General features: G+C 57.3%; 8 protein-coding genes across 8 annotated transcripts; 2 read left to right on the forward strand and 6 right to left on the reverse strand.

The window, feature by feature from the left end:
* Positions 1 to 142: 142 nt before the first annotated feature.
* BDY17DRAFT_312813 (NADP-dependent oxidoreductase domain-containing protein) lies at positions 143 to 1,380 on the reverse strand (the record flags this gene model as incomplete). Its single annotated transcript, XM_033735661.1, has 4 exons — positions 143 to 157; positions 212 to 547; positions 607 to 652; positions 713 to 1,380. 4 exons carry the CDS (start codon positions 1,378 to 1,380, stop codon positions 143 to 145), a joined length of 1,065 nt encoding a protein of 354 aa, XP_033586448.1.
* A 516-nt stretch (positions 1,381 to 1,896) lies between these two features.
* Positions 1,897 to 2,342, reverse strand: BDY17DRAFT_326885 (YCII-related domain protein; the record flags this gene model as incomplete). The annotated part of the gene is made up of 3 exons (XM_033737584.1): positions 1,897 to 1,941; positions 2,010 to 2,214; positions 2,266 to 2,342. 3 exons carry the CDS (start codon positions 2,340 to 2,342, stop codon positions 1,897 to 1,899), a joined length of 327 nt encoding a protein of 108 aa, XP_033586449.1.
* A 2,057-nt stretch (positions 2,343 to 4,399) lies between these two features.
* BDY17DRAFT_312814 (uncharacterized protein) lies at positions 4,400 to 5,843 on the reverse strand (the record flags this gene model as incomplete). Its single annotated transcript, XM_033735662.1, has 4 exons — positions 4,400 to 4,905; positions 4,962 to 5,030; positions 5,085 to 5,233; positions 5,296 to 5,843. The coding sequence occupies 4 exons, from the start codon at positions 5,841 to 5,843 to the stop codon at positions 4,400 to 4,402; spliced, it is 1,272 nt and encodes a 423-aa protein (XP_033586450.1).
* Positions 5,844 to 7,260: 1,417 nt separating this feature from the next.
* BDY17DRAFT_256523 (3-oxo-5-alpha-steroid 4-dehydrogenase-domain-containing protein) lies at positions 7,261 to 8,202 on the reverse strand (the record flags this gene model as incomplete). Its single annotated transcript, XM_033731609.1, has 2 exons — positions 7,261 to 8,043; positions 8,116 to 8,202. 2 exons carry the CDS (start codon positions 8,200 to 8,202, stop codon positions 7,261 to 7,263), a joined length of 870 nt encoding a protein of 289 aa, XP_033586451.1.
* Positions 8,203 to 8,425: 223 nt separating this feature from the next.
* Positions 8,426 to 11,034, reverse strand: BDY17DRAFT_302863 (P-loop containing nucleoside triphosphate hydrolase protein). The gene is made up of 3 exons (XM_033734465.1): positions 10,382 to 11,034; positions 8,929 to 10,299; positions 8,426 to 8,873 (listed from the first exon to the last, which is right to left on the reverse strand). Exons 1-3 carry the CDS (start codon positions 11,027 to 11,029, stop codon positions 8,616 to 8,618), a joined length of 2,277 nt encoding a protein of 758 aa, XP_033586452.1. The 5' UTR covers positions 11,030 to 11,034; the 3' UTR covers positions 8,426 to 8,615.
* A 1,210-nt stretch (positions 11,035 to 12,244) lies between these two features.
* Positions 12,245 to 12,775, forward strand: BDY17DRAFT_326888 (uncharacterized protein; the record flags this gene model as incomplete). Its single annotated transcript, XM_033737585.1, has 1 exon — positions 12,245 to 12,775. The coding sequence occupies one exon, from the start codon at positions 12,245 to 12,247 to the stop codon at positions 12,773 to 12,775; it is 531 nt and encodes a 176-aa protein (XP_033586453.1).
* A 224-nt stretch (positions 12,776 to 12,999) lies between these two features.
* BDY17DRAFT_255942 (general substrate transporter) lies at positions 13,000 to 14,894 on the reverse strand (the record flags this gene model as incomplete). Its single annotated transcript, XM_033731570.1, has 5 exons — positions 13,000 to 13,359; positions 13,416 to 13,702; positions 13,756 to 14,170; positions 14,227 to 14,634; positions 14,691 to 14,894. 5 exons carry the CDS (start codon positions 14,892 to 14,894, stop codon positions 13,000 to 13,002), a joined length of 1,674 nt encoding a protein of 557 aa, XP_033586454.1.
* A 2,112-nt stretch (positions 14,895 to 17,006) lies between these two features.
* BDY17DRAFT_28021 (uncharacterized protein) lies at positions 17,007 to 19,821 on the forward strand. Its single transcript, XM_033732038.1, has one exon. It carries the CDS (start codon positions 17,194 to 17,196, stop codon positions 19,432 to 19,434), a length of 2,241 nt encoding a protein of 746 aa, XP_033586455.1. The 5' UTR covers positions 17,007 to 17,193; the 3' UTR covers positions 19,435 to 19,821.
* The last annotated feature ends 33 nt before the right edge of the window (positions 19,822 to 19,854 follow it).

A 19,854-nucleotide genomic window follows, 5' to 3' on the forward strand; every position in this document is an offset into this window, starting at 1 on the left:
CTTCCTTTACTGCTGACCGACAAGGTTGGCCGCAGCCGCCGGGACATGCTGTGACCACTTTGGCGCCTGCCGATCGACTTTCAGACCATGTTACGACATTCCCGTGTTCACCCCCTTCGCCCTCCTTCTTGCCCCTTGTCAATCAAGTTGGCTTAGGCTAGAGTCAATGTCAGCACGAATCTCAAGTCAAGTGCCATCCATAGCGACGTACGATCTTCAGCGAAGTATCGAAGCCCGCAACCTGCTTCGGCAAATACGGCTCCTCAAGATACCGCTCTTCCTCCTCGCTGAGAGCCTTGCCACCCGCTTCAACAGCTTCATCCATACGTTTGGCGCTCGAGAAGCCAATGATGGGACTGCTGATGCGCGCATTGATCCAAGCCAAAGCAACGTGCGCCATGGGCCAGCCCTTCTTCTCCGCCAGCTCTTGTACACGTTGGATGATGGCCTTGTCGGCTTCCGTGGTGATTTCCTTGCCTTGCGATCGAGTCGTTTGCCCTGTTTCTGCCACTGGGCGAGCGAGAGAGCCTTGTGAAAGCGGGCCCCACTAGAGACGAAGTGTTAGCATTGCTGCCAACGTCGGAGAAGTCGTCTTCGCACTCATACCGGTATCAGTCCAACCCCAGTCTCATAGCAGAAGCGATTCATCTCTCTGTAACGACCTGTCAGCGAGCCGATTCCTCAAGTTCGACTCTCCGCCACCACCACATACCTCTCCTCCTCCCGATAGAGCAAATTATAATACCCCTGCATACTCACAAACTTCGTCCACCCATGCCTCTCCGCCACCCACTGCATCTTAGCAAACTGCACGGCCCACATGGACGACGCCCCCAAATACCGCACCTTCCCGCTCTGCACCAAATCATGCAGCGCCTTCATCGTCTCCTCCACGGGAACCGTCGCATCAAAGCGATGGATCTGCAGCAAGTCGATATAATCCGTCTCAAGACGCTGCAAACTCGCATTCACCGCATTGAAGATTCCCTGTCGAGATAAGCCGCGCTGGTTAACGTAGTCAACCGTCTTATCGACGTCCTTCAACGCAAGCGTCTCGGCATCATTCCCCTCTCGCACGGTGCCGCAGCACTTCGTCGCGATGACGAGTTTGTGCCGCGGAATGGCGTACTTCTTGATAGCCTTCGCGATCAGAATTTCCGACACGCCGTTGGAGTACACGTTCGCCGTGTCCCAGGTGTTGATGCCGCGGTCGTACGCGGCTTTGAGGAGCGGGAGTGCGTCGGCTTCTTCGATGACCCAGGGTTGCCAGCGGGCGTCGCCGATGGACATGGCGCCCAGGATGGGGTTGCTGACGCGCAGACCGCTCTGGCCTAATTGGCGGTAGGTTGCTTTGGGAAGATTGGAGGTGGTGGATGCCATGGTGCGGTGGGTGAGTGTGTGGAATGTGGTGGGTGTTGGTTTGAGACTTTTGCGGAGGAGGGACGATGGGAACATCCAGATGAGCAGAGAAGTCTTTAGGGTTGCGCACGTTGTGAGGATATTTACTTGGTGGATCTGAATTATATGCGGCAGGTTTGATGTCGATAAACGGTTCCGTGGTGGTGGAAAAAGTGATGACGGTAGTTGGTGGTGCGGCTGGCTCCTTCCGAATGTAGAAAGAGAAGAGTGGCCCACAGCGCTGATGACAAATGCGCTTTGCCCAGCAGCGCAGCAACAACGCGCAATGTTCGAACAGATAATACTGGTTGTTGACGGGTGAGGCAGAATCACGGTAAGAAAGATACAGGCATTTGGTCTCTGACTCTGGCGAGTGGCAGAATAGTATCGAGCACAAGACGAGTCGGCGAAACAGGCACGCATCAAGTGCATCCCGCGATGGATATCTTATCACGGTAGAATATAGCATAGTCAATGCACGTCGATTGAAGTCTTGAGCTATAGAGCAGTTCGCACCGCAGACTTGAAAGGGAAGACTTGAATCTAAGCAGCACAAGCGTTCACTCGATTAGCAGATTGTGAGGAAACACGAGATGCAGTCATCTGCTCACCTTACTCGGATCCCACACGCGGCTCTCGTAGTAGACATCGCTCTCCACAAGCTTCATCACATCCTCCTTTGAATCGGCGGACACGAGCATGGCGCTGCCATTAATCTTCATCGGCTGGCCTTCGCGCGGCTGCTCGTCCAGTGTTGCACCGCCGAGGGTGATTTTCCCGGAGCTCACATTCGGCTTGATGGCTTCGAGATGCTTCCTGATACTGGTCAGCATATTGTCAAGAGGATGAAGCCACGGACAAGCCTACGGTCGCACTTCCATCCTCTTGTCCAATGCTCCCTCAAAGTCGGGGAGGAGGACGAGCCATTCGGGTTTCGCGGCCATGACTGCTCGGGTGGAGGTGAAGGTCCGTCGTCCAATTGCTTGCGACGAGAGTCTTGCTGCGGGCCGGAGGAGCGAATGCATGTGTATCTGACGTATGGGTAATGCCCGTGAGGAAGGAGGATGCAGGCGTGGCTCGGGCTGGAACTGCCGATGTTCACTTTCCCCACACACGAGCTGCTCCACCGTGAGGACCGTGCACTCGACGCATATATGTATCGCCAAACCGCAACCACACTCCAACCCCATGATTTCAACTCCCTCAAGCATAAACCGAAGCAGTGGCCGTCTAAGCCGGATCGGCAATGAAAGCACCAACACCCCCAGCCCAGTATACGCGTCGGCGAACGGACGCTCAACAAGCGACGAGCAGCACGGCATCCAATGAGCACATGTCCTAAAAGAGCCCATGTCTCTTCGTAAGAAAGTCAGTGGTGCTATGTTGTAGCGAAAAGGCAAGCCTGTAAGGCTCCGCCAAGCTCGTGGCGAAGACGTACAAGAAGGTGAACAGCAAACATTCCATCCGTCACGCCACACATTTACTACTGCTTCTTCTGCACCTGTCCCTCATTCACCGCATCCCCTTCACCTCTGCCCGTCTTCACCACAACCGTCGTTCCACGACCCCAAATCTATAAAAATGCCGCTCCATCCTCCATATACACCGTCTATTCCCAACCTCATCACCAATCTCAAACCTCAACACACAGCCACCTGATCAGTCCTCCAATCAAAAACACAATGTGCACCTACCTCGTCCGCCGCTACCGCTGTGACCATGAATCCAGCTACGTAACTCTCATCGAACGATGCGAAGACAATCGCGCAGGCCGACCTTGCATTATCTGCAGAATCCCCGAGCGGATCAGCGAGCTTTGCTACCTCTGCATGCCTCGCCGTGGGTCTGGCGGGTCCGGAGGAGGGGCGGGGTGTTGAGAGAGCGGGACTAGCTGGGCGCTGGGTTGCTGCGATGAGAGACGAGGCTTTGGGCCTGAGTGCAGGTAGCATACCTTATGTACTCGAGCGCAAGACAATGAGAACGAATTCCCCGTCACTCCACCGTCCGAGACTGGGTAGCCGATAGTCCTTTCAACAGGCAGATTCTCTCGAAGTCAAACAGCAAACATCCAATGGCCCCCTCCCGTCACCCTGGTCCATTCACCAAATCCTACTTCCTTCACCGACGTCCCTCACAGCATTAACTGCTACGCCTGTCATTCACCACGACCATCTCCCCCAATCCCAAATACATAAAATGCCGCTCCATCCTCCTCTATATCCCCCCCCCAAACCCAACCACCTTCAACCACATTCAACTCCCAACTAATCAACCCTCCACCAAAAACAACCAAACAAAATGTGCATCCACACCGTCAAGCGCTTCCGCTGCGGCCACGACTTCCCCTTCCCCCTCAACGTGGAGGAGTGCGAAAACCGTCGCCAAGGCCGCCGTTGCGTGGTGTACAAAGTCGTCGTGTGGGCCGAGACGCTTTGCGTCGCGTGCTCGGGGAGGGGGAGTGGAGGAGGAGGGACGGGACGGTAGTGATGCGCGAGGCTGCGGGGAGACGAGGCTTTGAGGGTTGAGACGCCGGCCAATCAGCGGCGGCGGTTGAAGCAGCATACCTTATGCACTCGAGCGCAAGTCATCATGATTAAGAACGCAAACGAACGAGCACAGTGAAGACGTAGTAATCAATGACCTCTTTCGTCAGCTAAACTCTCTACATCCACATCCACATCCACAACAGCAATCCCCCATCTTCAATCGTCGACGAAAAAAAAAGACGTTGTGGGAATACTCGATCGAAAACCCCATCCATCCATGGAAAGGCTCCCCCTTCGCTCCCCTCTTCCCATCCTTCCTTCCTTCCTTCCAGCCAGGACAGGACAACAAAAGATGCAAGCAAGCAACACCCTCAAGACTCGCCAGCCAACGCCCTCAAGGCGTCGTAGATCCAAAAGTCATGAAGGCGAATAAACGAAATCAAAGGGCAAGCGTCGCGGTCTAGCCGCGCGACGACCCGTGCCCGACAGCTCTCTAAATCCTGAAAGCCAGTCTACTATGTAGATCTGGTGGGACGGGCGGGCGCGGAGCTGGAAGCGGGCGCGGAGCTGGAAGCGGGCGCGGAGCTGGAAGCGGGCGCGTAGGAGCTGGAGCTGGGAGCGCCGTAGACGGGGTTACTCCAAAGCTGGGAGGACGATGTCGACGCAGGGCCAACGGGGTCGCTGGAGGCCGAGGTGGGAGCGCCGTAGCCCGGGTTGCTCCAAGGCTGGGAAGACGAGGTCGACGCCGGCCCGACGGGGTCGCTGGAGCTGGGGTACCAGCCGCCCGTGGGCCATGCGCCGGTAGGGTCGGTTTCGTTGCCTTGCGGGTACCAGGGCTGCGACTGCGCGGTCGAGACGGGGCCGACGGGCGAGGCGGCGCTGGTGGCGGGGGAGTTGGCGGGCCAGCCGGTTGAGCCGGGGCTTGCGTTGCTGGGGTCGAAGGGAGCGGCGGCTGCGGTGGCTTTGACGGCGCTGGCGAAGGTGCTCGCGCTGCCCCAGGCTTCGGCGGAGGTTGCCCACTCTGTTGCGTTGCGTTAGACGAGGGTCAAGGGGAGGTGGAGAAATGGGGGTACGAACTGGGATAGGAGGCAAGAAGGCCAGGGGTGACAGTAACGGTCTCGGTCTCGGTGATGGTGGTCGTTGCGCCTGGTTCGCGTTAGTGTTGTCGTTGACGGAATTCCATCGATGTGTGGTACTCACCTGAGCCGCACGTCGTGGTCGCAGCAGCAGCAGCGGCAGCAGCCAGGTCGAGGGTGATGATGGTGGTGGAGGTGGTCGTCAGATCAACCGTCACCTCGCTGGGCGCAGCGGTGGGGTCTGCCGCGTCGCCGGACCAGACAGTGCTCGTGCTGTTCAAGGGTCAGTCGATGCCGGGTGGGAAACATACTGCGGCAGTTGCAGAGCTACTCACAGGGTGATGGTGCTTGTCGACGAGCTGTAGATGGTGGAAGTGGTCGTCGGTTGCGCCTGTGCACCGGGCGCCGGGCCGGCGTTGGATTGAGGCCCGACGGGGTCAGAGGAGCTGGGGGTAGGGTAAGACGGGTCAGCCCAGCCGGTGGCAGTCGTGGTCGAGGTGAAAGTCGGGCCAACAACATCCGACGAGCTGGACGACGGGTATGAAGGGTCAGCCCAGCCGGTGGCAGTCGACGTAGGGTCCACTTCATCAGTGCAAGTGGTGGAGCTGGTGTTGATCGGGTCTGCGACGGAAGACGAAGCGGTGGTGGGATAGCTCGGGTCCGCGACGGGGGTGGAGGCGGTATCAGTTGGGTCTGCGAGGGAGGAGGAAGACGGCTCTCCGTAGCTGGGGTTGCTGACGGGGGTGGACGCGGCCGCAGTCGGGTCTGCTACTGCTCCGGCAGTGGAAGCTGATGAAGGCGGCGAGCCATAGGCCGGGTTGGACTGCGCAAGGGCAAAGGAGGCAAGAGCCGCGACGACGGCGAGCTTGCTGAGGTACTGCATTGTCGATGTTCCGACTCTTGAATGTGCTTCGTTGGTTTGATCAAAATCGGGGGTGGGTTGAGGGGGGAGATGCGGTTCGTTGACGAAAAGGAGCGACGAAAGAGCTGGACCACGACGACAAAGGAGTGACTGGGGTGAAGGAGTGGACTGTCCCTAAGAGAGACAAAGCGACGGCGTGGTGAAGCAGAAGGGAGGAGAAGGAGAGCAAACGCGAGAGAGCCGTTGACAGAGGGAAAAGAGAGGGTGGTGTGGTGGAGGGAGAGGAAGGGCCAGCTAGCTGGGCGTGGCATCTGCGCCTCGCCGCCCAGCGCATCGCATCGAGCACTGCTCATCATCCCCCTGTGAACTAATGCCGACCTGCAATTTCGTGTCATAACGGCGAATGCCCCACTGCGGCGGCGGTCGGGGCGACGATTGGCGATTTAAGGGGGAGGAGGAGGTGATAGCGCAAAGGCTATCGGAGGCTTCGGAGCCAAGCCTCGCTTTTGCTGCTTCTGATTGGTGGACGGGGACGGGCCGGCGCAGGTACCCTCCCTTAAGCCAACCACTCGCCCGCGCATCTCGACGTCTGCTTTTAATTTGAGAAGGCGCCGCGCCTTTTGGATTAAGATTGCCGTGGTGATGATGAGACCATCGTCCTTCACGCCGCTCGCTCTGTTGATCTGCGAATTCTCGCTGGCTGCCTCGGCCAAATTGCACGCTGCTGCGATGGAATATTCTGCGACGAGGCCTTTTGCTGATAGAGGCGAGACGTGATAATCTCCGGTACCTGGCTCAGCGGGGCTCGGCAGCGTGAGGTGCAGCATGATGCAAACGAACGACGGGTGACGCGCCCTGCAGCAGAGCGCGCGCGCGCGACAGCCAAAATAAATCCTGTAACCTGCTGTCTCGCGTGCGCTCGTGTCGTGTCACACCAGCAGCGCGAAGGATGTGCTACTCAGCTGGAGAGGGGGAGGTGACTGGATGAAGTGCTGATGCAGCATTCCGCGTCTCCCGGCGGTGTAGATCATGATGAAGTACCGTTGCTTGGTACATTTTCGTCACCGCTCTCGCCGTTGTGCCCGTCGGAGCATTGCTGGAGCTTAGTAAAACATGCTAGCGCCCGACCGCTGGGATTGCCGCAAAATGCAAGGCCAATCTTTGCTGGTTCTCAGCGGTTTGTCTCAGGTAAAATATCGCCGAGCCCTCCTTTTCAAAGCGTGCCACCTCATTAATATCTGTGATACTGATCCTCTTTTCACCTCTCACAAAGTAGACATACGCTATGTGGATGATTGTAACACCATGCAATATCGGAGCAGTCATCATAAGTCCCAATCGGCAGTCCGTCCGGGATGCCCCCCTCGCCCCCATCCGCACCAGTGGCAATCGTGGATGCTCAACCGCAGATCGCACTCCCACGCCAAGAGACGGGTGCTCACAGCAAACCAGGAATGACGGCCTTTCGGTTCCCCACCTTCTCCTTCCCAAACTTTTCAATGTACCACCTCCTCCCCTGAATCGCCCTGGGCGTCATGGTGGCAATCTCATTGATCAGAAACGTGCGCGCCGGCACGCAATGCCACCCTCCCACGCACCAAAAGCCCGCCCACTCAAACCACTCGCACAAGTAATGGGGGTACAGCACAAAGTGGAACAGCCCATTCTTCGGCATCATGTAGTACTTCTTCACCCCTTCTAGCGGCTTGCCGTCCTTTTCCGCTTGCGCCTTTTGCCGCCGCATAGCTGCGCGGCGGATTTCGCGCAAATCGTCGTCGTGGAAGATGTTTGCCATCAGGCCCCAACCCCAGATGACGAGGCCGATTTCAATCTCGTACAGCCGGCCGCTCCAATCATGTACCGTCGTCGGTCCATAGCCGCCCAGCCAACCGCCGAGCGAGAGCCCGTTGACGGTGTTGAAGGCAAAGGCCATGAGGAAGACGAAGATGTGGATGGGCGACATGCTGGGGTTGAGCCAGAGGGCCGACAGCAAGCCGCGGTAGACATAGTGGATCGTGAACATGCCCGCCATCGTCCAGTTGGCCCAGGGCAGGGTGGCGATGCCTTGCTGTTGCGGGATGGTCCACATGCAGTAGAGGAGGGTGAGGAAGCCCGGGGATTCCATGATCGCCCATGCCAAGCGGCCGTTGAGGTTCCATCTGCTTTCCACGGACGTTTTGCCTTGCGGGTACCAGGTCATGAATAGTTGGGAAATCGCGACCTACGGCAGTGGTTGTCAGTGGTCTGCGCAGGCGGCGGGCTGTTGCGGATGCGGCGCGTCTTCGCTACTCACCAGTGGGAAATATTTGAACACCTGCACTATGAGCTCCCAGTTCTCTCTTGATGGCGGATACCATCCCGGAACAATGGACGCCGACATTTCGACGTGTGGTTTGACTTGTGTTAAGCTTGCGATGTGTCGAGTCGGCGCGTATTCGAAATGTATGACGGAGTTGTGATGTGGTCAGACTTCAAGCTCGGCCCCGCCCCGAAAGGGGAAGGCTCGATGGGGATGCTGCATGCATGCATCACCAGATTGACAGCACGATCAATGCTGTAAATCTGGCTTTTTCTGTCGGGAGATTCTCGTCGACAGAGGAGACTGTTGGCAAGATGACAGAAATGGCAGAAACATCACGGCGGAGAGTCATATCAAAACACTGATGAACCTAATACTACCAGAATTGCGCCTGATGCTTTGCCTCTCGCCTCGCATCCTTTCACCATAGACATCAACCACCTTTCCCGATCACTCGCTCGCCCGTAGTGCGCATCCATCCTGCCCTCTCCCCATCAACGCACCCCGGCACGCCCCATCAATCCCAGAGCCGACTTGAAAGTCTGCCGACCCTTCTCCAGCGTAGCCTTGCGAGCTTCCAGAGATTGACGCTGGCGCGTTGTCTCTTCCGGCTCGGCCGCAACGAAGCCAACCTCGTCATCGCTCATTTCACCAACGATGATGGGAGAGATGGTATCGGCGGCGAGATCGGTGAGGAGGTAACGCTCGATGACCTGCTTGGTGACCGCGGCGATGAAGTACTTCACTTCTTCCTGAGGATGGGTGTTAGACACAACAAGCTTGCCAGGGGGAGATGTGATGACTTACTTCGTAGTATGCAAGAGAGTCATCCAGGGCCTCTTCGGCAGACGCCTTCTCCATGTCAAGATTGCGACGCTCGGCCAGGGCAGCCTTGAGCGCATCTGCGTTGATGACATTGCTCTGCAGGCACGCGCCTTTCTCTCGCGCAGTGAAGCTAGTTGTCTCGAACTCATCGGCCAATTGCTTCATCCTTGCAGCATACACATCGTTCCGGCGCTGTTGGACTGTGTCGACGTAGGCGGGATCGTAAGTGATTGGATGGCGTTTGGTGTCATTGATGATGTTCGTCAACTCCTTCTTGGCAGCAGAAAGTCGGGTTTGAAGGGCGGTGTCAACTTTGAGCGACAGCAAGTTGTCTCCGACGTCAGGACTGACTGTGAATGCGATGGCAGTGCGGACGAATGCAGAGCAGATTTCGGCGACGCGGTCGATGTGATATTCGGCAATGAGCTTCCAATTCCGAGACTCCTCCCAGAACAGCTGGCTGATGAGCAACGGATTGAAGGTGCATGGCAGCTCACGTCCACGGGATCGAACAAGGATACTGCTGACACGTTGGATGGCATCGGCGCAAGTGATCTCCTCTTGGTATTGCGCGAATTCGGCATATCCATCATCAAGTGTGCTCGGCTTTGGCACTTCCTCGTCAAAGAAAGCAAGGCTCCGAAGGAAGTTGGCTTTCAGTGTGATCTTGGAGGCCTGCCCATACTCTCGCATAACCTGAGCGAACTGCTGGTTGAGATATTGGACCACTGCGCGCAAGCGACGCATATTCTTCTCATGATCGACGGATTCGTTGGGCGCGAGGCTGCCGAAGAAGGTGTCTTCGTAGTGTCCTTTGACGGCGGCGTTGACGATGTCCTGGTAGTTCGTGCCGACAGTCATGAGGAAGCGACGCTGTTCTTGAGGGGTGGAGCGTTTGTCACCGAGCAACTCAAGGCCATGCGTCACCTCAATGAGCTTCTCGTTGAGCTCTTTCTGAAGGGCCGGCAATTCCGTCTTCAGATGCTTGTACAGGAGGTGGCTGAGGCGAGTGCGAAGCGCTTCGATTCCAAGTGAGTCGGCAGGAAGATCGCGATAACTTCCTTTGCTGAGGAAAGCGGCTTCCGAAGCGTTGCGTTCGCCGAAGGTGTTGTTTATCTCTTTCGCCGAACGGTTCTTGAGCATGTGCCAGCCAAGAGACAAGGTGACATCGCGGTTGTTGGCCAGGTCGATGAACGCCTGCTCGCCAGCGGAGCCCGCTTCCAGATAGTCAGGTTTTGTGATGATCCCCAAGGTGCGAAGGCCCTTTGGATCGACATCGCGGCACTTCTTGAGAATTACTTGATTGGCGTAGTCATTCTTGGCAGACACAACAGCCAGCATGATGGTGCGTTTCTGTGGGTGAGGGTTGTCAGCTGGGTCGTCATTGCATAATATGGCCGGCAGAGGAAGCCGTGGGATTGGCGAAGAAACTCACCTCTGAGATGTAATCCTGCACGAGACCGTGAATGAGCTCGACATCCTCCTTCGACTGGTACTGGGTGTCGGTGTGAATCAGACCGGGCAAGTCGACGAGAGTGAGGTGAGGACGTCCAGGCCCAGCAATCTCGATGCTCAGCACGTCACGGAAGAAGGCTCGCTGTCCAGATCCCTCATCCCTTCCGGCTTCCATGAGCTTTGTAGCTTCATCGATGAGGTTCGGCAGCTCGCTGAAGTCGACGATGGAAGCCTTGAACCCTTCCAGCCGTGTCTTTTCGGTGGCAGCGCGGAATTTGTCTGGAATGATCTTTGTTGAGATGGAGGGTGAGGTGGCACGACGCAGGATGATTTCTGTGGCGAAGCGAGTACACAAGTTCTCTTTGCGGGGGAAGGGGATTTCGGTGATGGCTTCGAGGACGGAGCTCTTGCCGGAGGACTGGTCACCACAGACAACGAGCTGAGGGAGCTGGAGCTCACCGCTGAGGCCACTGCGGCGGAGGCGGTCGACAATGTCCATGACCTGACGAGAGTCTTTGTTCTGAAGAGAGCCAAGCGAGGTGGTGGTGACATTCTTGGCATCGGCTGGCAGCTCTTGCTTGATGGCATCGTCCATTTCAGCTTTGATTTGGGGTGACAGGGGTTCCATTGGTGGCGAAGAGGCCTGGAGTGGTGGAGAAGGTGGAGGGTAGGGAAGGTTGGGGTGAGGCGGTCCCGGCACTCTGCCCTTCTTGCTTTTCTTCTTGGATGTATGATCCGACATGCAGAATCTGTGACAATAGAGTGATGAAAGACTTTGCGAATGTGGGATGGAAGGGGAGGATTGAAGGAAGTTGGAGAAGACAAGGAAAGGTTGAGCTTGTTGTTGCAGTGAAGAAACGCCAAGCAAACTCTGGTCATGCAAGTGAAATGCAACAAACTTCAGAGCGCAACAGAGTGACGGCTCGGAGATTGCCGGGCTTGTTCACGGTGGTACAAGACATAGGGTGACGTGATCGTACTTTCCAGATTAGGCAGGAACGAGGGAAGTGTGAGCCAACGTCACATGCATCATTCACGGTCATGCAGTGAGTTGCTAGTCGGTGTTGGTATCACAACGAGCAGCCTTCTGCAAAGAATCGTCCATTGCCGCGGGATATCCACTTGACGATCGTCTGGGCATGTTTCATAACGTCGTTCTCCACGGCCAGCTGCATCGCCATTGCATCGGCAGAGTGCTGGGCCGAGATGATTCCACCAGTGAGATAAGTTGCCGTCTGGGAGTCTCGCCATCAGTACAGGCAACACGTCACTTTCATCGTGATTTAGGGTCAAACGGCGGAGGGCATGCGGACACCCGAGCCTGATCGGTATTTGCACGGAGTACGAGCCATTCGAAGCGGACGGAGGTGTTTCGGCCATGGCGTCACATCTTAGGCTGTCTGCTGAATATAGATGGACGACCATTCAAGCTGTTGGGATACGACAAATGGGGCCCGTGCCGTAACAGCTCGCCATCGCGTGGATGAGGCACAGTGCAGACTCCCGCTCACGAAGAGCGACTGGTCCTCGGTGCCCACCATGACTCCGGCGGGATGGCTCGATGTCATGCTCTCTCGATCAGACAGGATGACATATAGATGGCACTTGAAGCACGGAATAATGCTCCGAAAGAGCAGAAGGATGATGGATGGATATCGTTGTGTGAAGTGAAGTGAAGTCAGCACCAGTAATTTTATGTATGCCTGAGGCAGCAAAGCCAGCTCCGAGCTTTCTTCCACTTCAAGCCAATGCCGCCGCCATCATCACTTACTTGCATCATGCATCGCAGATAGCACGCACCCCTTCACCGTTCGACCGTCTCTCCCAGCAGCCAGGACTCACCATGGCTGCTTCAAGAAGCACATCTCAGCTCGCGCTCCGCCTCGCCTGTCGACGAAACCATCAACTCCGCCACCGCCAAATCCCACTCCCTCCTACCGCACGACCCTTCACAACAACCCACTCCCTCAAAGCCGTCCGAGACAACAGCACAATAGACTTCGCCTACCTCCCCTCAGCAAACGTAGACCCCTACGTCGAACCCCCCCTCCGAGTCCCCATAATCTTCACAGGCTCCACAACAACCACAACCTCGCACCCCGAGCTATCGCAAACCGCTACGACAGAACAAGTCATGAAGCCCGAAATCAGCACCATGTCTGCCGACGCGGTCTTCACTCCTCTAGCGGATTTGAGCGACGGGCATGGACTGAATATTGATTTCCATGCGATGGCGGATCGGGTTGCGGCGGGGTTGAAGAAGATTAAGGATCGCGAGGTGCCTGCTGAGGAGCAGGCGAGTTTGATGAAGCAGCTTTGGAATGATATGGTGGATGATATGCTTGGGGGGAGGAAGAAGGGCGGGCCGCGGTAGATGGTGAGGGATGGGGGTTGTTGGTTGGTTTAGGTTGGGGTTCTCGCGCCCTGTCGTTCGTCCTCTTAGAAGGTCGAGAACATGCAGACTGAAAACGGCACAAATGCGCCCTGGAAGCTCTCCAGCCGAGAGATCATGGAAAAATAGGAACACAATAGACTGGTCGTCCAAAAACTGCCGAATAAATGCCTGTACAAAATCTACCAACAACACCAAAGAATGCATCACACCTTCTCCACCCTCTCCATATCCCCATCACGCTGCTCCCCCTCAACCTTCTTATCACCCTCCAACAAATCCGCCGGCGGCACCCACTTACTACTCCTCCACGGCGGCACCTTGGTCACATACATGGTATCAATCTCCTCCAAGCGGCGGCCCTGGCTCTCGCACACAAACAGGTACACGATGACGGCGCCGGCGAAGCAGCACGCGGCGAAAATGTACCCGTACCGGAAGTTGATGTCGGACACGATGAAGGGGGTGAAGAAGGAGATGAGGAAGTTCCAGATCCAGTTGGAGGCGGTGGCGAAGCCCATGCTGCGGGCGCGGTATTGCGAGGGGTAGATTTCGGCGACGAGGGCCTGTATCAGAAGTGTTAGTTGGTGCATGGCAGCGACAATGGTAGGGAAACACGTACCCAAACGATTGGTCCCCACGTCATGGCGTAGGAGACGATGAAGAGGCATGTAAAGACAATCATGACCGTCCCGGCCGTCTTGTTGTGGTAGGTGATGGTGCCGGCGGCGTCGGTTGTGGCTGTTGGTTGCAGCGAGAAGCTACCCACAGAGGCAAAGATCATGAAGCACACGAACATGCAGAGGCCGCCGGTGATTAGGGCTTTGCGGCGACCAAAGTGCTCGACGACGTAGAGGCCGGGGAAGGTGCTGCCGAAATTGATGCCGCCGAGAATCATGCTCGTGACGACTGGAAAGGATGGGTTAGTGGAAGGAAGGGCCAAGAAGTGGTGGAGGACTTACAGGAATTCGACAGGCCGATGGACGTGAAAATCGATGTGCCGTAGTAGAAGAAGAAGTTTGCTCCGGTGAGCTGCTGCAGGGCCTGAAGCGTAATACCGAGGAGCGTGCGATAAGCCATGCGAGGACCGGTGAAGACTTCGTACCAGGGCGCCTTCACACCGTTGACCATCTCGGCGTCGAATTTCTCTTTGATGTCGTGCAACTCCTTGACCACTTCCGGGTGATCTTCCGGCACGCCGTAAGATTTGGCAATGGTGGTGCGGCATGAGTCGATTCGGCCTTTGCGGTACTCCCAGCGCGGTGATTCGGGCAGGAACATGATGCCGGCAATCATGACGGTGGGGAAGATGAATCCGATGCCCATGGTGATGCGCCAGGATGCTCTGCTTTGGATGGCTTCGGTGCCGTAGTTAATCTGTTTCCGTCACGTCAGTAAGCCGAATATCACGGATGTTGATTGGCACTACTAACACAATACGCGAGGAAGATGCCAAAGGTGATGAAGAGCTGGTAGGCCGAAATCATTGCGCCTCGAACTTGGCGGGGTGCGGTCTCGGACTGATACATGGGAGTCAAGACGGAGAGCCCGCCAACCCCAAAGCCGGCAACCAAGCGGCCCACGGCAATCTGAATCCAGCTGGTCATGGTTGCAATCTGGATGATGACGCCGATGATGAAGACGACACACCAGGTGATGATGGACTTTTTCCGACCAAAGGCGTCCGCAATCGGACCTGCTGCAACCGAGCCGACCAGAGTGCCGATGGAGAGAAGGCCGACGATGGTGCCCTCGCGGACATTGGAGAATTTGGTGCCGTTGTTCGCAAAGTTCTTGACAAAGTTGGGCATGGCAACGAAACCGGAGATCTGACCAGTATCCTACAATTTTGAATGAGTTAGTGAGAGGAAATTGCAGGGCAGTGGGTGCGACATACGAAGCCGAAAATCAGGCCACCGAGGGAGACGATGACCAGCATGGAGATAGTCCGCACGGAGACGACCTGGGCCTTGCCATACTGTTGGCCAGAGGATGCCGTCACGGGGAACTGATCGTTGGCGAGATGGGGCGCGGCGGCGGAGTCTTTGGATTTGTCGCTACTCGTGCTTTCGCGGCCACGGAGCACACTGGGAATGGCCATGATGGTGATTCGATCGATGGACCGTGAGACGTCGACAAGGCTGCACAAGAGCGCAAAATGGCAGTGGGAGGCGGGAGAATTTTAAAAGGCCGACGGTCTCGCAACGTTGCGTCACTCACGAGACTGTCAGTGTGTCGCCGCTCCCGTGTTTGCCGTCTGCTTGGAGTCTTGGGTGACATACGAGACGTGAGAGAGGAGCCGTGAGCATGTGGTTGGCAGAAATTGCACCGAATTGGCTACGTCATGAGAGGCTGACGCCCACGATGATGCACGTGGTCTCGGCGTCGCCCCACAGCTCGTGCCGGTGCCCGTCTTCACTGCAGTTCATCTCGTCCACCACAGACAGTTCACGTTGTCCATCAAGGAAAGGCAGGATATATTCCCAGAGACATCCTCTCGTCAGTCTGCACCTCATCGTGACCCCCCGTCCGTGCTCGTCAGTTGCTGCGTGGGGCAAAAAGCATGCGAGCACGTGCCCCTCCTGCACTTCCACGCTTCCAAGCGCCATCGCCGCCCATCGCTCCTTTAAACAAGCGCCCAGCCGATGCTTGAGCCAGACGAGTGAGCCTTCTCCAACCCCGAGCACACGCTCTCGCATTCGCACTGCGGGCGTCAACGCCATCGATTGGACTGGTCTCGGAGCCGGCCGCCGTGGCCATTCTTCCTTGATGAGCTGTACTATTCTTATTCCCATCCACGGGCGAGCGCCGCTGCATTAACTTCCGAAGCCACAGCTTTATGCATGTCGACGCGACGAAACCTAATCGGATCGTGGGCGGCACGCTGCTGAGAGCAGGGATGTCACCACCACAACACGCGCACGCCCGATGCACACGCCCTCGCCACCCCTGCCGCTTGCCGCTGAGTTCCCTGCACGTCCCTGCCCGCGGCCGCTCATGCCTGTCATTCGTCTGCCAGCATCGCTCGTATTGATCGGATTCAATATCGACGACGAGCAACGTCCAACTTAGCCTACCCTATCGCGGAAAGCCACCCCGAGCCTCTAGCCAAATGATGTGGATCTAGCTCCTGAGAAAGCGGGCGCCAATGCACGTAAGCGATGGCCTGTCTGCACCCATCCGCCAACCAAACCGCCGTCGGCACTGCCGCTTCTAGACCCTGCGAACGACGATCACCCGCGGGAATCCACCGGTTAAATTTCGCGAAGCAGCGAGACGTGTGCCGCTGCGGCTGATGAACGATTGCTAATCCCCTCGCCAGATCGCCTACCGTGTGACAGCTGGCGGCTAATCAATCCCTCCGTCCGCCTCTGGAATCACCTCGCACGCGCCGAGCAACAAGACCGAGCAATGACACGGGCCAGGGCCGTGCAGCGAAGCGGCTATCAATAATTGGACCGTCCACCCCCAGCGCGTACCCCGATATGGAAGCCAGCAGCACCAAGCATGCCAACAAAGGAAGGCGATGCTACGCTTGGATTCTCATCTGCCGGCCCAGTTTTTAAACGCCCGGAGCCACTCCCCCTCCCACCAATGCGCGGCCGGGGAAGGCGGTTTAGGCTTCGGGCTCGCCCTTCCGCACGGCTGACGTCTTCATCGTGTGGGCCGCATTTCACATAAGCCTCTCGTTACAGTCGCGGGATAGCGTCACCTCCCACCCACCATCGCGCCCTCCGCTTCGGCTCGTGTGGGTGCGGACGGGCGTGCCGTGCGTGCCTTTGGCCGCCCCGGCGGCTGCACACACCCTTGCTAGGGCCCAGCTTCAATCTAAGCATCATGCCCATCGCATCGCATGCCTGCCATGCCGCCGCCATGCCCACCCTGTACCATGCCTTGCCCGCTCCGGCGTCTTTGCCAGCCGCGCGCTTCTCCTCCCTTCCCCTCCCCCTTCTCCTCCCATCTACGGCCAGCAAGGGTTCCCCCTCTCGCAATCAATCCCTTCTGTCGCTTCTTGTCTCAGTCTAGGTCCCATCCACCCCACATTCGACCGCTTCTCCACGCGCCCAACCCGCTTGCGCCGCACACCGGCGTCTTTCATAATGTATCCGCTTTGACGGTGGAGTAGCATTGCGACGTCCCCCCTGCACCTGCCGCTGGATGGTAGATGATGCGGATGCTACATATCCGCCGCCCTACTCGACCATCCTTCTCGTCTCCTCAACGCTCGTTGCTGTCGGAGAGCTCAATGTTCGTTTAGAAATCACTTTCCTACCCCAGTGAACGAGACGAGTCGCACGCAGTCTGGCAAGTGGGGTTTGCCTCTTCTGCACACGGCAGCCCTGGCAAGGTTCTCAACTCGACTCATCTGGCCGTGTTATTGAGCACTCTTCAATCCTTTGATGTTGCCAATGCAGGAGCTCGCCACCAATTCGTCCGTTGTCAATGGAAGTGAGAAAGACCAGCACGGACTTGCGCAGTCGCCGTCTGCCAATCCATCGTCTGCTGCATTCACGGCCGTCAATGGCGCCATTCACTCCTCTGCGTTGTTCCGACCACGCGAGGCCTCGTTGACGTCCATCGATCGCCCTGCTTCGTTTGCGAATGCCGCTGCTACGACTGACCAGTATTCGCCTGTACGTCCGTCTGGCGAAAGGGATTCACCACCGATGACGGGCAAGCGGAAGAGGGAAGGTCAACTTCAGACAGACGTGCCGTCTCATGACGCTGCGCGCGCAATCAATGGACAGGATGATGCGCCTGGCTCTCCACCTCGTCACGCGCTACCGACCTTGGACTCTGCCATCGACCTGACCTCTGCTCAATTTCGCGATCCAAGTCGCAGTTCCGGCTCACCCTTCAGCGACTCCTCTGCCCGACTTTCCACGCAACGGGCAAGGTCGCCGAAAGAGAGATGGAACCAAGGCGCGCCTCCACCCAAGCCTCGTCCCGAGACAGAGGCCAGCATATCTGCATCCCTGCAACAGTTTCAACAGCAATCCCAGCAGACGCAGGACGTGAGGCGAAGCTCACCCACAACGCCTCGCGCGCCTTCGATTCCAGGCGAAAGAGACGACCGCACAAGCGTGCCCGCGCAGTCAGACGACACTCCCAACAGCGGCGACTACATGGACCCCAAGCGACGAAAACGCAACTTCAGTAACCGCACCAAAACAGGCTGTCATACCTGCAGGAGAAGGAAGAAGAAATGTGATGAGCGGAAACCAACGTGTATAAACTGCGAGCGCGGGGCCTATGCCTGCGAGGGCTACGGAGCGAAGCCATCGAATTTCAAGGTGTCCACTCGCGTCCTCGCGGCCAACTCACCCCCATCGAAACCGGCTACATCGCCGCACGTCGCTCGTCGAAGAGATGAACCATCCATGGGTACGGCGGAGGGGCGAAGTTATTCGCATTGGGGCCGCATATCGCCACCAGGTGCAGCTGCCCTGCCACAACCTACTTCATTCTCCGCCGCTCGCGCTCCTGCTCCTCTCCCGCCGACTCTGCTGCCTCCTCCCGAACCCGAACTTCCACGTGCCTATGTCCGCGGCGCCCCACCAAGCTCCAAACAGATGACCACCTCCGAAGCCTGGCCGAATTTCGCCTTTCGACATCACGATACTACGTCGCGCCAGGTTGAGCTTCCCCCTCCGCCCGGCTTCCCAAGCACCGTCCCTCTTCACTCCCCACACAGCCTGCACGACGCCCGCACGTCTCACTCCATGCCGCCGTATCCGCAGCTTTCCATTCCGACCCCACGACCACCCACGACGCCGCTCCAACCGCCTCCCCCTCTTCAACACCAGCTCCCACCGCAGCCAATATCAACGCCTGTGGAAGTCTGGCATCAACCGCCTCCCAACAGTACCATCCATCCCCCTTACCAACCATCTTCATACACCACCTCCGTCCTGAACCCGATTTCCCGCCGCGCAAGCACGACAACAAAAATCACCGGCACCTCCCAACCCCCGCCTAACACCCTCCCACTGACACACACCGCCTTTGCCGAAAAAGACAAAATGCTCCGCAGCCAGCCCTACCAGCACTACTTCGACCCCGTCCTCCTCCAAGACCGCAAAGAATGCCACGCAGCCTGCGACCGCTACAACGCCAGCGCCTCCTCCCTCTCCACCAGCAACGGCAACACCAGCAGCAGTCTCGACCGCGGCCGCCTGTTCGACCAGATCCTCAAACCCCACAAGCGTCCTGAAGCCCCTGGGCGGCAATACGCGCACACCGCCCCCGTCGGCTCGGTAGAGGACCACTCGCTCATTGAATCGCCTTTCAAATGCGAGTTCGGGTATAACGTGCATATCGGGCGGGAATGCGTGGTGGATGCCGGGTGCTACTTTCAAGACGCGGCGGACATCAGTTTGGGACATGGGGTTACGCTCGGGCCGGGCGTGAAGCTGTACTGTGTTACGGTTCCCGGGTTAGAGGCGGGGACGAGGGGTGGTAGTCATGGACGGGTACTGGCCGGCGCAATTCGGATTGAAGACGATGTTTTCATTGGAGGCGAAGCGATCATTATGCCTTTTGTGACGGTGGGAAGAGGCGCGCATGTCGGTGCGGGATCTGTGGTGACGAAGGTGAGACTCTACTCCTCCCCACTCCGCTCTCGTTCGCGGCCCCGCTGACTGCAATGTCTCCAGGACGTCGAAGAGTACACCGTCGTCGCCGGCAACCCGGCCAAAGTCATCCGACGCATCACCAAATCGAACGCGGGCCGGCGGTGCAGCGCGCAGATTCAGCGGCAGCAGGATGAGATGCAGGCTTGGATGCGCGGGTATGCGGATTCGGGGTTTAGCTGGTATACGAGTGAGTTTTGATCCATCTCATTACTGGGAAATGCATTTGCGGTGGTGGCTAATACGGTTTGTGCTTGATAGGGGCGCGATTGTAATGTTTATGAGTTGGATGAATGAAGCCTGTCGAATGATTGAGCGGCTTGTGGGTGATGATAATCTAGTCATGTAAATATAATGTCAAGCTGTATAGCGTCATCTGTAAATCGCGAACGGATCGATTCAAATTCTTAAAGGTCAATGTGTACATTC

The sequence above is a fragment of the Neohortaea acidophila genome (genome assembly GCF_010093505.1).
Source record: "Neohortaea acidophila strain CBS 113389 unplaced genomic scaffold BDY17scaffold_10, whole genome shotgun sequence".
Taxonomy (NCBI): Eukaryota; Fungi; Ascomycota; class Dothideomycetes; order Mycosphaerellales; family Teratosphaeriaceae; genus Neohortaea; species Neohortaea acidophila.